Source organism: Telopea speciosissima, chromosome 8 (genome assembly GCF_018873765.1).
Source record: "Telopea speciosissima isolate NSW1024214 ecotype Mountain lineage chromosome 8, Tspe_v1, whole genome shotgun sequence".
In the NCBI taxonomy this organism is placed as follows: Eukaryota; Viridiplantae; Streptophyta; class Magnoliopsida; order Proteales; family Proteaceae; genus Telopea; species Telopea speciosissima.
In genome coordinates, this window is record NC_057923.1 from 53,221,573 (window position 1) to 53,236,906 (window position 15,334).

A 15,334-nucleotide genomic window follows, 5' to 3' on the forward strand; every position below is an offset into this window, starting at 1 on the left:
ATAAAAGAATTAACAGGCACTAAACTACACAGACTACAGAGTGGACAAAGCTGAAATATAATCATAAAATAAGGGCAGTCCTTGACATTTTTTCAAAGTTTGGTACGTCGGTGACCTATTGAAAGTTTGGAAAATATCATCCCCCTCCCCTCTAAATTTGTCTAATATCAATCCAGTATCCAAGTTTTGAAAAATATCTACCCCCTCCGCTACTTTATAAAGATTATATCAACCATACCCTAAGTATGTAACGGTGTTAAAAAAAAATCTGTGTAAAGACAAAATTACCCTTTTTAATATCTATTGAAAGCATATGTCTTTCTCCCTTGCTAATGAAAAGACTATATTACCCTTGTCTCTAACCTCAATTCTTTCTTATTTTTTCTTCTTTCTTCTTCCACGAGCCACGGTCACCACCACAGCTGTATCCACCACCACCCTGTATCCATTACCGTTGCCGCCCTCACGATGTCCATAATCACTACTGCCCTCCCGTCAGAATAAGCAACAAAAGCCATAGATTCATCAAAATCCAGCCCATCAAGAAAAGAAACTTAACCTAAAATCCTAATTTTCCTGTGTAAAGAGTTATTTGGAGATTCATTTAAGAAAAATCCCAATAGTTTCAAACACTTATAATCTAATTATTGAATCCAACTGAGAAGAAATCAGAAATGAGTTAAAATTAATACCTCCATTAAGCCATAGAAGGAGAGGTTTCTTCGCAGGCTTATTGTGGCTTCAAAGAACCATTTTGACAACTGAAGCGGGAAGAAGTGTGAGATTTTATCTGTTAATATGCGGGGATTGCAGAAATCAAAAAGGGTTTCACGGACTCCAGATGTAAAACTTTGTCAAGTAAAACACGATTCTTCAGCAATAAAAATCCTGAAATCTGTTTGCGTGTTTGATTTACCTTTGATGTTTATTCGGTTTTAGTTTCCATTACCATTGATGCATTAAGAAGTGTTTAACATGAATCCATTGGACTCTTTCGCCTTAGATTCCATTTTATTAGAAAACCTATCTAACAATCCGATAGGAAATTTTGTGGTTCCCGGAGTACATAATGTGATCGTCAGGGACATGTTTTAGTATAATTTCTCAATTTATTTTAATGGGTTTCCTTGACCAAATCAGTTTAATTACGCCTTTCCATCCTTGACCAAATCAGTTTTATTAGGCATTTCCATGGATTTCTTACATCAATTCAGGCCCGATTACATTCCTAGATTAATCTGATGATGCCCTTCTTCTTCTCCGTCGACCTCTGCAACCAGGTGAATGCCCACATCGATCTGTACTTCTTCTTCCCCATCGAGCTCTACAACTAGGTGACTCCAAGCATACTCATCGAACGAAGCCCTAAATCCCCAAGTCGAAGAAGATAAAATCCCCTGGAATTCCTTTTCTCCTGTGAACAAAGAGAAGAAAAATAGAAAAAAGAAGAAAATGGGATTTGATTTTGAGAGAAAAAGGAAAAAAAAAAAAAAGAAAGGGGATTTTGGGATTGGAGGGGTAAAATTGGAATTAAAATAACTTAAGGGTAATTTGGGATTTTAGATAAATTAGACCTATCCACGTCATCAGTTAATGGTTATTTTTAACGGTTAGGGTACGATTGATATAATCTTTATAAAGTAGGGGAGAGGGTAGATATTTTTCGAAACTTGGGTATTGGATTGATATTAGGCAAACTTAGAGGTGAGGGGGATGATATTTTCCCTTATTATTATAAGGGGGAATTTCCTAGATCTACTTTGATTAAAAAAAGATTTACAAACCCAGTACTTGTAAATTATGTTTTACATGTATAAGTTACTTGATTTAAAAAGATTTACCAAACCCCCATGTCAATAAAAGAAGTTAAATGAATGACCCAAAATACCCCCAACAGCCTTCTCTCTCTCTCCTTCTTCTTCTCCGATGAAACCAACTACTCTCTCCTGCAACCACTCCCTTGATCCCCTTCCCCTGCAATCCCGCCCCACCCTTCTCCTTGCAAACCCGCCCTGTACCACCACCTTCACCGCCAGCCACCCCTAAGATTTCATCTTCGTCTTCATTAGTGCAGTTGATTTTGTGATTTCAACACCGAGCCACATTCCGTAATCTGGCCATGGAGGAATACACGTTCTGATTGGTTAGAATAGTGAACCCATACATGCAGATCAGCTTCCACGAACATAGCGGAGGGCGTTTCAGCCGTAACGAGGCCTACACAGCAATAGAGGGTTACCACAGTACCCATTCCTCAACACAGGCGTAGTGCCTCAAGGCCGACATGACCACCAACTCCGCTAAACTCATGCTCAACCTAGACAACCACAAGGAGATAACCGACCACTTTCAGGGCGTCACGCTTCGTTGGTCCTGCCATGTTACCACCGTCACCAACTGCCACAACTACGAGGAGGAGAAGTGTATTTTCAAGCTCTCCTTCCATAAGAACCACTGCGAACTTGTCCTCTATAAATACCTGCATCACGTGATCGAAGAGGGCAAGGATGTGGTGGTAAGCAACCGCCAGCGAAGACTCTACACCAACGATCCTGAAGGAGACTGGGATTATGTCGCTTTTCAACACCGAGCCACATTTCGTAATCTGGCCATGGAGAGTGGTTGGTTCCATCGGAGAAGAAGAAGGAGAGAGAGAGAGAAGGATGTTGGGGGCATTTTGGGTTATTTATTTAACTTCTTTTATTCACATGGGGGTTTGTAAATCTTTTTAAATCAAATAACTTATAAATGTAAAACATAATTTACAGTTACTGGTTTTGTAAATCTTTTTTTAATCTAGTAGATCTAGGAAATTCCCCCTTATTATTATATAGTTAAAAGTATATAAAAAAGTTCAATATAAAGTGGACCATGTGTGTGAATTGAACCATCGATTGGACCAAAATCAAAGAGGCAGTTGATCTAACCTACATTATTGAGTTTTTTTTTTTTTTTTTTTAAATGAAACTTAAAACTTGAATTAAAATAAACTAGTAACTAGAATATCATAAACCTGTTCATATGCATTCAAACTCCAACGTCCCTTCATAGCCCTAAACGCTAGCAGATGCATAAGCTGCATTATATTGTTAGGGTGAAGGCTAGGAGTCCGTCTCTCTCCCACCAATTGAGGGAAATAACCCTCTTGACCTCCCCATCCCACCCTCTCCATTGGGCACAACTGCTACCATTACTGGCATGCTCAACCCTCTCCCATATTGTTGTTGGGAAGTAATTCTCTGTCCAGGAGTGTGGCCTACGCCAGCACTCCTACGTGTCTATCTCTCTCCTCCTTAAAACAAAGGGGTAGAGATGTCTTTTCACATGGGGAGGAGAGAGAAGAGAGAGAAGAGAGAGAAGAGAGAGATAGACTCATGGGAGTGTTGCCATAGACCACACTGCCGGACAGAGAACTTTTTCCCATACTATAGACATTTATAATTTTTTTTGAAAGCAAGCATAATAATACTAAATTTCAAGCAGAGTTCTGAAACATCCCCATGGCGACCTTATTTTTTCCTTCTTTGGGATTAGCTCCTCCATTCTTGTGAAACCGGTGGAGCTTCCACTACTCTATGTTTCACCTACAAACTTGCTTTGAGTTGGACTTACTAAACCTCGTCTATTTTACCATTTTTCTTTTTTATTTAGGGGAGCAGTTTTCTTGGACATGTTGTCCATAATAAAATCTATGGATAATGTACAGAGTAGAGCAATTGAAAAATTAAAGCATTGAAAAATCAGGAATTGTCAAGTACTTGAATTAGCAAGAGAGTGCAAATCAATATACAAGAGGAGATATTCAAATGAGAAAACAAAATATAATTTGTAGCCATTGGATTTATATATTTCTTGAGGGCAGGTTAAACAATTTATCAATCTACAATTGATAAATGGGAAACCGGTTCCTACACACCCATGGAAGGAATCTTTACTATACGCCAATTTTAAATAGTTGCAGGGAAAGGCAAGAAATTAAGTACAGGAAGAAGAAGGGGAAGGGACATGCTGGCTTATAGGGCAGCGGCCTCCTAGAAAAAAAGACGAAGAAGAGAGTTTGATTAATTCTTTGATGCCCCTTTTACAAACATCCCCTACATTATATAAAGCCATATCTAACATGGTAATTACCCATCTACCCTAAACAAATTAACCCAACATAAATTACCCATCTATCTATGATCATAACATTGCTAACCCCTTCGGACAGAACCTTGTCCTCAAAGTTCTATTGAGAACGGATATCCATGGACAACTGGAGTTGAAACTCCTCAAGGTTCTGCTGCAAAGCTTGTAAATCGATCCCCAGATCGAACACTAGACTTACTCTAATCATCAGTTGACTGATAGCACCCTCACGGGAGAGATATTGCCCTTGCCGACGTTGACGGAGATCTTCATTGTTGCGCCAATAATAACCCAAATGCTGGAAGGGACTTTGAGAACATGTCATGCACAAGCTCCAAGTAGAGTCTTCCAAACAACAGCATTGGGCTCCAGTGGCATATTTTGAATAAAATCATGTGCTTCTTGTACCAACCCTGCCCTACCAAGCAAATCAACAATGCAACCATAATGTTCTATCTTAGGCATGATCCCATATACTTCCCTCATCCTCTTGAAGTACTCAAATCCCTGATCCACCATTCCACAATGACTACAAGCATACAAGACCCCAACGAAGGTAATCTCAATGGGAACCAATGCCTCCCTATCCCGCTAAACAAGGAGCTCAATTGCTTCCTTGTCAAACCCATTAACGGCCAAGCCAAAAATCAAAGACAACGTTTCTTGTCTCCATCTCAAAAAATACTCTATGTGCCTCTTTAATGCTCCCACATTTTGCATAGAGGTCTACAAGGGCATTCCTAGTATGCAAGTTACTGTTCAAACCAACCTTTAACATGTACAAATGAGCCCTCCTACTCAAAGCCAAATCTTCAAGCTCAGCACAAGCAGTGAGCAAACTAACCATGGTGAAACCATCTGGTTCAACACCCTCCAACCCCATATCCCTGAAAAGCGTCAGAGCCTCATTGGGCCTCCCATTAAGAGCAAACCCATTAATCACAGAGTTCCATGTCACGAGGGTTCATTCAGGCATTAACTCAAATAACTTGTGCGCGCGCTCATAAAACCCACAAGCAGCATACATGTGAACTAAAGTGTTCTGAACAAAGACCAATGCCTCAAACCCATTTCTTATGGCAGTGCAGTGTATCTTCTCACCTTCTTTGACGGTAAGTAACTTTGCGCAGGCCTTGAGAAGAAAAGGTTAGGTGTGGGTGTCAGGTTTAGTGGAGGAAATCTGCATTTGACGGTACAATTGAATGGCCGGTGCAGGGTTTTCACTCTCAGCATACTCCAAAATGGTCGGTGGTAGCACAACAGCGAGGACGATGAGCGTCACGCCATTAACAGATTGCTTGACAGAGGTGTGAGCCAAAAGTGGCAGAGTGTGTTCAGCCATGAGCCAAGCGGCGTACCATAGCCAGTGCGCTTTCAATTTGGTTAGGGGACTTTGGTCGAGCATTGTGTGTACTATGCCCTTTCCGATTCAGACGGCATTGTTCTTTTCCTCCATACCGAGAAGTCTCTGGAGTGGAGAACCGAAGTGTATATCCGTGAGCGGCTACCAAAATGCATACAGCGTTGCTGTAGGGATTTGATCAAACTGCAATCCTCGCCTATGGGCGAACAAATTCAGGAAGCTTGAAAAAGAGATTTGAACAGAAGATGAAGACGATGCAGAGGTTAGAGAAGAGCAAACAGTCACCATTGTCTTCGACGTCACACCTTCCGTCTTTCCTCAATCAAACACTAATCTAACCCAAATCGGTGGCTGGTTGATGGAAATTTCACGATGGTGATGATCTGAATCAATGCCGAACCTGGTGGCTTGTGGGCTGGTTCATTCACCATTCGATGTCACGCCTACAGCAGAAGCATTGTCGTGGCTTGCGGAAATTAATTCGAAATCGTCAAAAACAGAGGGTATTGGTCACAACTTGGCCTGAGTAATCCGCTGATCTTCATATTCAGATTTGGAAGGAGTGACGAGGGTTTCAGTGGGATAAGGTTCAATGGAGAAGGTACTGATTATGGGCGTGATTGAGAAGAATGTCGATGATATGATGTAGGTGGGTATGGCGGTGGAAATGGTTGTAGAACGGTCATCCATGGCGTCCATATAGTCCGGACCTTCGCTGGTCCAACAGCTGAGACGCCGACAGTTGGATACATGCAGAGGTGGTGGCGGTTCCGGTGGTGGCCTACTAATCCAGTCCTCAGCTCTCCCTATCCCTATCGTATCGACGAACATCTTCAAGGCATCCGTAGCGTCCACATCAGCAGCACACTTGCCGAACACAATCAGAGGCCACTCAGCGCTTCGAAGCAAAGATCCTGGATGGACCGGCGAGGCCATGAACGCAACCAGAACCTGAAGCGGTGAAAAGAAAATCAGCAAAGGGAACAGAGGAAGTGAGAAGAACGGATTGGATGGATTCCATTGCCGTGGAACGAAGAGCCAGAGCTGCGCCGGTGGTATTTTCCAGACCGGCTTTGTGCATGCCGAAAGATACAACGGCAAGAATGAGCTCTGTTCTAGTTGAATTCTGATCGACGAAGGAAGAGACGAGCTCTGCTGCCACGATCGGTGAAGCAACCAGAGTCTGATCCATGATGGCAGGGATCGAAGAAGGAAGCGACTCGGGCTCCTTGGGAATCGCGGCATCGTCCACGTTGCTAAGATCCAAATAGTAGATCCGCTCAAGCTCATTGGTGATTGCAGCTTCAAGACATCTTAGGACCGGAGAAGTCGGATCACGTTGTTCCCATGAGTGAAAACAGAGGACCAAACTGTTGTAATGAGAGAAGAAACCCATTGGAATGGAAAGGTAGAGGGAGGTTCAATGAAAGCACCAATGATACAAACTTGTTGCAGGGAAAGGTAAGAAATTAAGTAGAGGAAGAAGAAGGGGAAGGGAAATGCTGGCTTATAGGGCAGCGGCCTCCTACAAAAATAAACGAAGAAGAGAGTTTGATTAATTCTTTGATGCCCTTTTACAAACATCCCCTACATTATATAAAGCCTTATCTAACAACTAATTACTCATCTACCCCTAACATGCTAATTACCCATCTACCCCAAACAGATTAACCCAACACAAATTACCCATCTATCTATGATCATAACATATATTCAAATGAGAAAAACAAATATAATTTGTAGCCATTGGATTTATATATTTCTTGGGGAGCAGGGAAAACAATTTATCAGTCTACAATTGATAAATGGGAAACCGGTTCCTACACACCCGTGGAAGGAATCTTTACTACACGCCAATTTTAAATGGTAACCATTGCCATGTGGTAGATCAGATGGGGCCTAAACTTTGTTAACAATGGTATCTTACTCACATGTTAAGTTTCAGCCCCATTGGAGTATGTCATTTGTAGCAAAACAAATTAAAGCTCAGAAAATCTATGGCTACGAGAAAAAAAATGAACAGTAATTATTGAAGTGCTATAGATATGCATGGACATACATGGGATGCATATCAATTAATACTCACTGGTTATTTGGTTTAAGTATACAAATTTGTCATGTGGGTAATCCCAACCATATCTCTTTGCTCAAAAGTCAGAATAACCACATCAATTGTCCGCAACTGTGACATGTAAGTACCTTTTTTCTTGAAAAATTTAATGGTTCACTTCAATGAATGCTTTTTGATAAATAGGAATGAATCTGCAAACTACTTATCAAAGAAACAAAAAAGTGACGTTGCAGTCTATGAATCACACATTCATAAATGCTCCTCCATGCAGTCTTTAATGGAAAAGAAAAAAGTGAATGGTAACACCTGACCATACTCTATATGAAGGAAATGGCCATCCCAAGCCCATATCAAAGAAATCCATACATGACCGAAGATACGAAGTTGAGAAAGGTGTGTGTGAGAGATTTAACACCCTGTCACTAACGCTATCACAAGCTTTGCCTTTGCCTACAGAGAGAACTGTTACCAGTTCACCATGAGAGAGCTAGCTCTTTACACTTGAGCAATTCCCCCCCCCCCCCCCCCCCCCCCCCCCCCCCCCCCCCCCCCCCCCCCCCCCCCCCCCCCCCCCCCCCCCCCCCCCCCCCCCCCCCCCCCCCCCCCCCCCCCCCCCCCCCCCCCCCCCCCCCCCCCCCCCCCCCCCCCCCCCCCCCCCCCCCCCCCCCCCCCCCCCCCCCCCCCCCCCCCCCCCCCCCCCCCCCCCCCCCCCCCCCCCCCCCCCCCCCCCCCCCCCCCCCCCCCCCCCCCCCCCCCCCCCCCCCCCCCCCCCCCCCCCCCCCCCCCCCCCCCCCCCCCCCCCCCCCCCCCCCCCCCCCCCCCCCCCCCCCCCCCCCCCCCCCCCCCCCCCCCCCCCCCCCCCCCCCCCCCCCCCCCCCCCCCCCCCCCCCCCCCCCCCCCCCCCCCCCCCCCCCCCCCCCCCCCCCCCCCCCCCACACCCCCCCCCCCCCCCCCCCCCCCCCCCCCCCCCCCCCCCCCCCCCCCCCCCCCCCCCCCCCCCCCCCCCCCCCCCCCCCCCCCCCCCCCCCCCCCCCCCCCCCCCCCCCCCCCCCCCCCCCCCCCCCCCCCCCCCCCCCCCCCCCCCCCCCCCCCCCCCCCCCCCCCCCCCCCCCCCCCCCCCCCCCCCCCCCCCCCCCCCCCCCCCCCCCCCCCCCCCCCCCCCCCCCCCCCCCCCCCCCCCCCCCCCCCCCCCCCCCCCCCCCCCCCCCCCCCCCCCCCCCCCCACCCCCCCCCCCACACCCCCCCCCCCCACCCCCCCCCCCCCCCCCCCCACCCCCCCCACCCCCCCCCCCCCCCCCCCCCCCCCCCCCCCCCCCCCCCCCCCCCCCCCCCCCCCCCCCCCCCCCCCCCCCCCCCCCCCCCCCCCCCCCCCCCCCCCCCCCCCCCCCCCCCCCCCCCCCCCCCCCCCCCCCCCCCCCCCCCCCCCCCCCCCCCCCCCCCCCCCCCCCCCCCCCCCCCCCCCCCCCCCCCCCCCCCCCCCCCCCCCCCCCCCCCCCCCCCCCCCCCCCCCCCCCCCCCCCCCCCCACCCGCCCACCCCCCCCCCCCAACCCCCCCCCCCCCCCCCCACCCCCCCCCCCCCCCCCCCCCCCCCCCCCCCCCCCCCCCCCCCCCCCCCCCCCCCCCCCCCCCCCCCCCCCCCCCCCCCCCCCCCCCCCCCCCCCCCCCCCCCCCACCCCCCCCCCACCCCCCACCCCCCCCCACCCCCCCCCTAACCCCCCCCCCCCCCCCCCCCCCCCCCCCCCAACCCCCCCCCCCCCCCCCCCCCCCCCCCCCCCCCCCCCCCCCCCCCCCCCCCCCCCCCCCCCCCCCCCCCCCCCCCCCCCCCCCCCCCCCCCCCCCCCCCCCCCCCCCCCCCCCCCCCCCCCCCCTCCCCCCCCCCATCTTTTTTTTTTTTTTTCTTTTTTTTTTTTTTTTTTTTTTTTTTTTTTTTTTTTTTTTTTTTTTTTTTTTTTTTTTTTTTTTTTTTTTTTTTTTTTTTTTTTTTTTTTTTTTTTTTTTTTTTTTTTTTTTTTTTTTTTTTTTTTTTTTTTTTTTTTTTTTTTTTTTTTTTTTTTTTTTTTTTTTTTTTTTTTTTTTTTTTTTTTTTTTTTTTTTTTTTTTTTTTTTTTTTTTTTTTTTTTTTTTTTTTTTTTTTTTTTTTTTTTTTTTTTTTTTTTTTTTTTTTTTTTTTTTTTTTTTTTTTTTTTTTTTTTTTTTTTTTTTTTTTTTTTTTTTTTTTTTTTTTTTTTTTTTTTTTTTTTTTTTTTTTTTTTTTTTTTTTTTATGACAAACAAAATAAAGATATATATTATACATAAACAGATTAAAGTATATCCATAGAGACGGGTCTTTCAAAACCTTACATGACAGTAAATAGCCTAACAAAATAAACATAGTAGAGTGCCTACAAATATGTACAGAATGAAAATTGGTAAGACGAGCATATATGCGATGCAAAAGAGGGAAGACACCCCAAGGCCAGCATTGCTTAAGCAGTGATGTTTTTTTTTTTTTTTTTTTCATTTTCCCAACTATACATAATAATTATTTCAGGTGACCGATGATGATCAAGGATAAAAGATAAGATCAAATTAACAATGGCTTCTACGTGGAACATTCCATAATCAGACACCTACAAGAAGTACCTGCAGTCCACTTTCTTCTCATTTTTGTTAAGATGAGTATGAAGCCGATGTTTTGATTGTCTCCTCTGCATAGCAAACTTCACGGGTTGGTTTTGCTTTCTCCACTGAGATAACCTGATGGAGTAGTGAAGTGCTGCAAGCCTTGGGTTCAGGATTGCCTTTGTAAGCCTTGCATACATAGGTCACAAAGTTTTCATAGTCCTACAGAAGAAATAAGGTTATTCGTCAGGGATTTTTTTTCCCGTGCCTCAATTCCATCATCAAATTCACTTTTCAACAAAAACAGGGATTGAGCAAGCTCCATGGTCATTATAATGGAAGAAATGTACTAAATCTCTCTAATACCTTATAGACAGACATAAAAAATAAAAAAAATAAAATACATATAGAAGTTTGCTTGATATGACACTGAGGATAAAGAGACCTAACCTCATAGAGTGGCTGGTTATCAACAACAACCCAAGGCACATATTTATGAGGAGGTTGAAGAGAACCAGTTACGTTTGCATAATAAAGTTCAAGCTGCACAAAACAGTAATCCCAGTTACACCAAGCCAGGAGAAGAAAAGAGGGGGAAAATAAAAAGTTTATAAAGCAAAGAACTTGAAATCCAGGAACATCAGAGAAAATCAATATACCTGAATTCATATCAGACTGGTTTCACTATAAGCATGAGATGATCATTATTATCAAATATGCCAAAAGGAGAATGTTGGGTATGATTTTGAGTCACTAGCTGTAAAAAACTTATGGTACTTTTACCCGTGCATATGTCCAATGTAACCGAGTTCTACATTTTCGGGTTTAAAAATTCAGCCAACCTTTACCACATGCATCGAAAGTTCTCTGAAGATTTCTGGTTGATACGGTATTTGATCATTGTGTATTAGTTACTCTTAATGATACCAAAGTGTGTACTTGTGTGTTATTGTAGACACCTCATTTTGTCAGATTGGGTCTACAAACATCAATAATGACCTAGAAATGCAAAGTTTGTGAGCCAATGGGTGAAAGATGGTTTAAATTGGGTTTTCTTAGTCTTTCACTAGCTTGCAAAAGCCAAATAAATGGCCTAAACCCAACATTTGTAAAATTAATAAAAATTTCCATTGAACATCAATACCCTAAATATTTAAGAGAAAAATATCTTTTTGGTGAAAATTTTCCAAAACTATTCTTTTTAACAAAATTTATGATGAACTTAAGAATGAAAAAGATATACTTGGTCAAATATTTTAAAATAAGTTCAAACTTGATTTTTCTTGGGGAGCAAAACTATATTTTTAAAATTTGAAATTTTAAATAAATTTAACCAATGAAATATATCTATTTAAGAATGAAAAATAATTTAAATGTCAAATATTTTAAAATAAGTTCAAACTTGATTTTTCTAAGGGGAAAAACATTATTAAAAAAAAAGGGTGTACCCAGAGCACAAGGCTCCCGCCAATGCGAGGACTGGGGAGGGTCATAATGTATGCAAGCTTACCCCTGCTTTGGCTATTGCGGGGTCTGGAAAACAATATTTTTAAAATTTGGTCAAAATCTGAATTTTTTTTAAAATAAATTTAACCAATGAGTTACATATATATATATATTTTTTTAATATTATATATATATATATATATATTTATATTATATATAATTTCTTTAAGCCTATTTTCCAATAAAAATACTTTGAAAATTGGATTTGAAACGAAAAACATTAGTAGCAAAACAGTAATTTTACGTCTGATCGAGTTTTGAGCTGTCTATAAGCATAACAGGTCTATGAATTCTTTATTAACTTTGTGTGATAATATATTTTAGTATGTGGGCTTTGGCATATTGAAACCTCTTAACAAAAGAAAATCTCTCAAAACTCAATATCAGGCCTTGCTCACCCTAAAGATTTGATCAAAGTTACCACATCCCTCCCACTTTGGTATCAGTGAATTGGAAGGGGTTTTACAATAAACCTGTAAGCAGCTGGAATAAGCATAACGAGTCCAAACCAACTTTCTAGCTTTTTGCCTGATCAAGCAATAAATGAATGAACTTGTCAATTCTATTGCTTGTTTATGTTTAAATGAGGGGAACAATTTGAGTATTTGATGTAGACACAAAACATAGCAGTAACCACTAACCAGTCCATTCACAATTGTGCAATTTACCAAGTCTTTACTCTCCTCAGCTAGCGGCAAGAATAGGGTTCAATGACATCCATTAAAACCCAAATGACCACATAAAAATGAAAGGCAATTAACTGACGAAACTAACCTCCTTTCCGTGCCCACTATTAAAACATTCTGAAATGGGCTTTGAATCCAGCTTCAGTCTATCAAAACAGGATTCCCACTCAGGATACTTGCCCTCCTTGACTAGGTGCTCAACACAGTAAATGAAAGCAAAATGTGTATTCTGCATCAGAAGTTCATGTGGTTAAAAGTTTTAAGATGCAACCAGAAGAAAGTTTTTCATCTTTCCAAGTGACTTCAATGTCGTATGAATCTAGTTTAAAAGTAAGGTTAGAGAACGAAACACTTCTTCACTACAAAGTAAAAGCGTAAGTTCCCTGAATAGATCAAAGGAAATTACAACTGGCCAAGTATTAGAACGAGCGTGAAAAAATCTAGAAAGACATTGGAAGTATCACTGTTCAAGGAATATTGGAAAAAAAATGCATAAAATATGACAATAAACTTTTGTTCTTGCAATAGCCACTTTACAGTTCTTACCCTATGATATACTCAAAAGTCTCAAACCCATTGTACAATAGCTATAGCTACTTTACAGTTATGTGGCCAATGTTCAGTTTATATTTTCTCCATCTTTTTTCATATGTTGGGAAAATATAGAAAGCATTTATCTAGGCAACCTAAAATTTCCCTAACTTTTGCTAAATGGAGCATAGATGGCAAAACAGTGAATCTATTTAATTTGTTGTTGTTGATACTTATCTCACAAATTCATACTTTCCTAATATATCTTCGATTTGAGGGTAAATACATGAATTGGAGGATGGAAGTAGAAACAAGAACAACAAGGTGTTCACAAAGAACAGAGTAACACGTACAATGCATGACACTATCCATCAGATAGAAAACATATTGATAACCACGGCTTGAATAGTGAAGACCCCACTGCTAGGAAATCTTTGATCTTTCCAAGGAAGAGCCTTCGTTTAATTAAATTAGATAAATAAAAAGGCATCCCATCTGTCAAGGCACTTCTTGGGTTTGGATAAGACCTCAAACCACAGGGCTCAAAATGACTCTAACCATTGCTTAAAATTTGTGTCCCTTAAAAAGTACCATGAGGCAAGAATAGCTAAACATTGGGTTGAAATTTGCCAAGTGGGTTCCCTCACATTTAGCTGATCTAAGTTTATCACACATTATACAGCGTGACTACTATATTATTTGCAGATAGATCATAACCGTGCATTCTACATATTTTTTTTACTTGACCAGAGAGACATGCTTAGGAGTGAAGACCATTACATTGCAAGGATGACAATGAATTACCAGTAGGTTGATGCTGTGTTTTCCACTTCTGAACTAAAACACAGAAATAAAAACAGCTCATACCAGATCAGGCCAGACATCGATAGCACAGGCTTCCACGGTATTCAGCAAGCACTCGAATGGGCCATGCTGCAAAACTTACAATAGTTAAGAGGACAAACCAATCAAAGGTAATAAGATTACGTCAATTATCGCATTGAAAAGGCGAGGCGGGGGGAGATCAATCCTGATTCTGGGATTTCATCAACCATAAATGCAATTAGAAAATTTGCAACTATAAACTTTCAGACTTCATGAGGCCAGTCTCATACGTGGTGAGCAGTCCTCGCAACAGTTGAACTTATGAATATATTCATTATTCCAATCAACTAGGAAGGGAGGAATTGATCTTCTCATTGAGATCCTACCATGGTCTCTACTCTCAGCTCTCTACAACCAGATCGGCCATTGAACTACCAGGGCTGTTCTGGTTGACCAGGTTCAACCCGTTTTAGTCTATCAAACAATGATTAGCAGAAAGATGAAAATCCAAAATCAGAAAATCCGGGAAGAAACATACACGGAGCCATTTTCCCTAATATATGTGTGTGTAGGGGGGGGGGGGGGTCGCCGGAAAATATCCGAACAGGTCAAGTCGATTGGGGTTGGGCCGAGTCCAATCCAGTTTTAGACCGGAGTCTACTGAACAAAAATTCAGAAACAAACAAGTCCGGAATTGCTTCCAATGGAATTACCGAAATCTCTCCGCTTGAACAGAAACACCCTTAACAAACTCAGAACCCCGAAAACCATGATTGTCGCTCTATGAGACCGTTACAAGTAAAATTAGCCAGAACAGAGATAAAGATCTGGAGAGTAGAAAGATGAAGGAGAGACCTGGCAGGCGATGTTGTCTTCGCCTTGTAATTTGGCGTTTCCGTAGGGAACGAGCTTGAGATCGACGATTTTAATGAGATCCTCATCGTAGACCTTCGGCAGATACTTAACAATGAAATTGGCGGAGAAAGGGCAGAGGGTCTCATAGTACAGAGCAAGCGAGACCTTCGCGGCACCAGAAGAAAGAACTCTAGCAGACGACGAAGGATTAAATACAGAACCAAATACGAAAACATAGCTCAGCAGGAGGAGAAAGAGGAATCGAGGAGAAGCCATGGCAGAGAGTGACTATGCAACTGAAATTGGGGGAAATCAGGATGAGATCGAAGGTGTCTGTCTCTGTCTCTGTCTCACTACATTATGAGAAGAGAACGCTACCTGGCTCAATTATGGAAATAACTGTATCAGAATTATAAATTTTTTTTGTTTGGCAAAATAAAAAAAATCTCAGAATTATCAATTTGGGTTAGTTTCGATAATTAATATTCTGGAGGAAATATCCTACACCTCAGCCTTCTCTGATTATTTATTGAGGCGGTGACTCGGTGTTCTATGTGGGGGCATGGTTCTACGTATCGGTATCGTCACCCATATCGATTTTGCTTGTTACCGATATCGATACCATATCGATACTGTATCGGTAGTACAGTATAGAAAGGGGTAAAATGGTCAGAAAACTCCATTTTTAAGGAATTTCAGTGGTAATTTTGTTTGATACAATCGATCCAAGCCGATATCGTATCGATTTTGCGTGTTGCCGATATC

The 15,334-nt window shown here is 43.5% G+C and overlaps 1 protein-coding gene across 1 annotated transcript; it reads right to left on the reverse strand.

The window, feature by feature from the left end:
- Positions 1 to 10,207: 10,207 nt before the first annotated feature.
- LOC122671898 (gamma-interferon-responsive lysosomal thiol protein-like) lies at positions 10,208 to 14,917 on the reverse strand. Its single transcript, XM_043869376.1, has 5 exons — positions 14,570 to 14,917; positions 13,757 to 13,822; positions 12,447 to 12,587; positions 10,617 to 10,709; positions 10,208 to 10,388 (listed from the first exon to the last, which is right to left on the reverse strand). The coding sequence occupies exons 1-5, from the start codon at positions 14,843 to 14,845 to the stop codon at positions 10,215 to 10,217; spliced, it is 750 nt and encodes a 249-aa protein (XP_043725311.1). The 5' UTR covers positions 14,846 to 14,917; the 3' UTR covers positions 10,208 to 10,214.
- Positions 14,918 to 15,334: the final 417 nt, after the last annotated feature.

Bases quoted from the DNA above. Each gene is read 5' to 3' on its own strand.
- LOC122671898 (XM_043869376.1), bottom strand. From the start codon at position 14,845: ATGGCTTCTCCTCGATTCCTCTTTCTCCTCCTGCTGAGCTATGTTTTC. The intron at 13,823-14,569 runs GTCTCTCCTTCA...TAAGTTTTGCAG, and splicing joins AAGACAACATCGCCTGCCAG to CATGGCCCATTCGAGTGCTT. The intron at 10,389-10,616 runs GTTAGGTCTCTT...TTTCTTCTGTAG, and splicing joins ATAACCAGCCACTCTATGAG to GACTATGAAAACTTTGTGAC.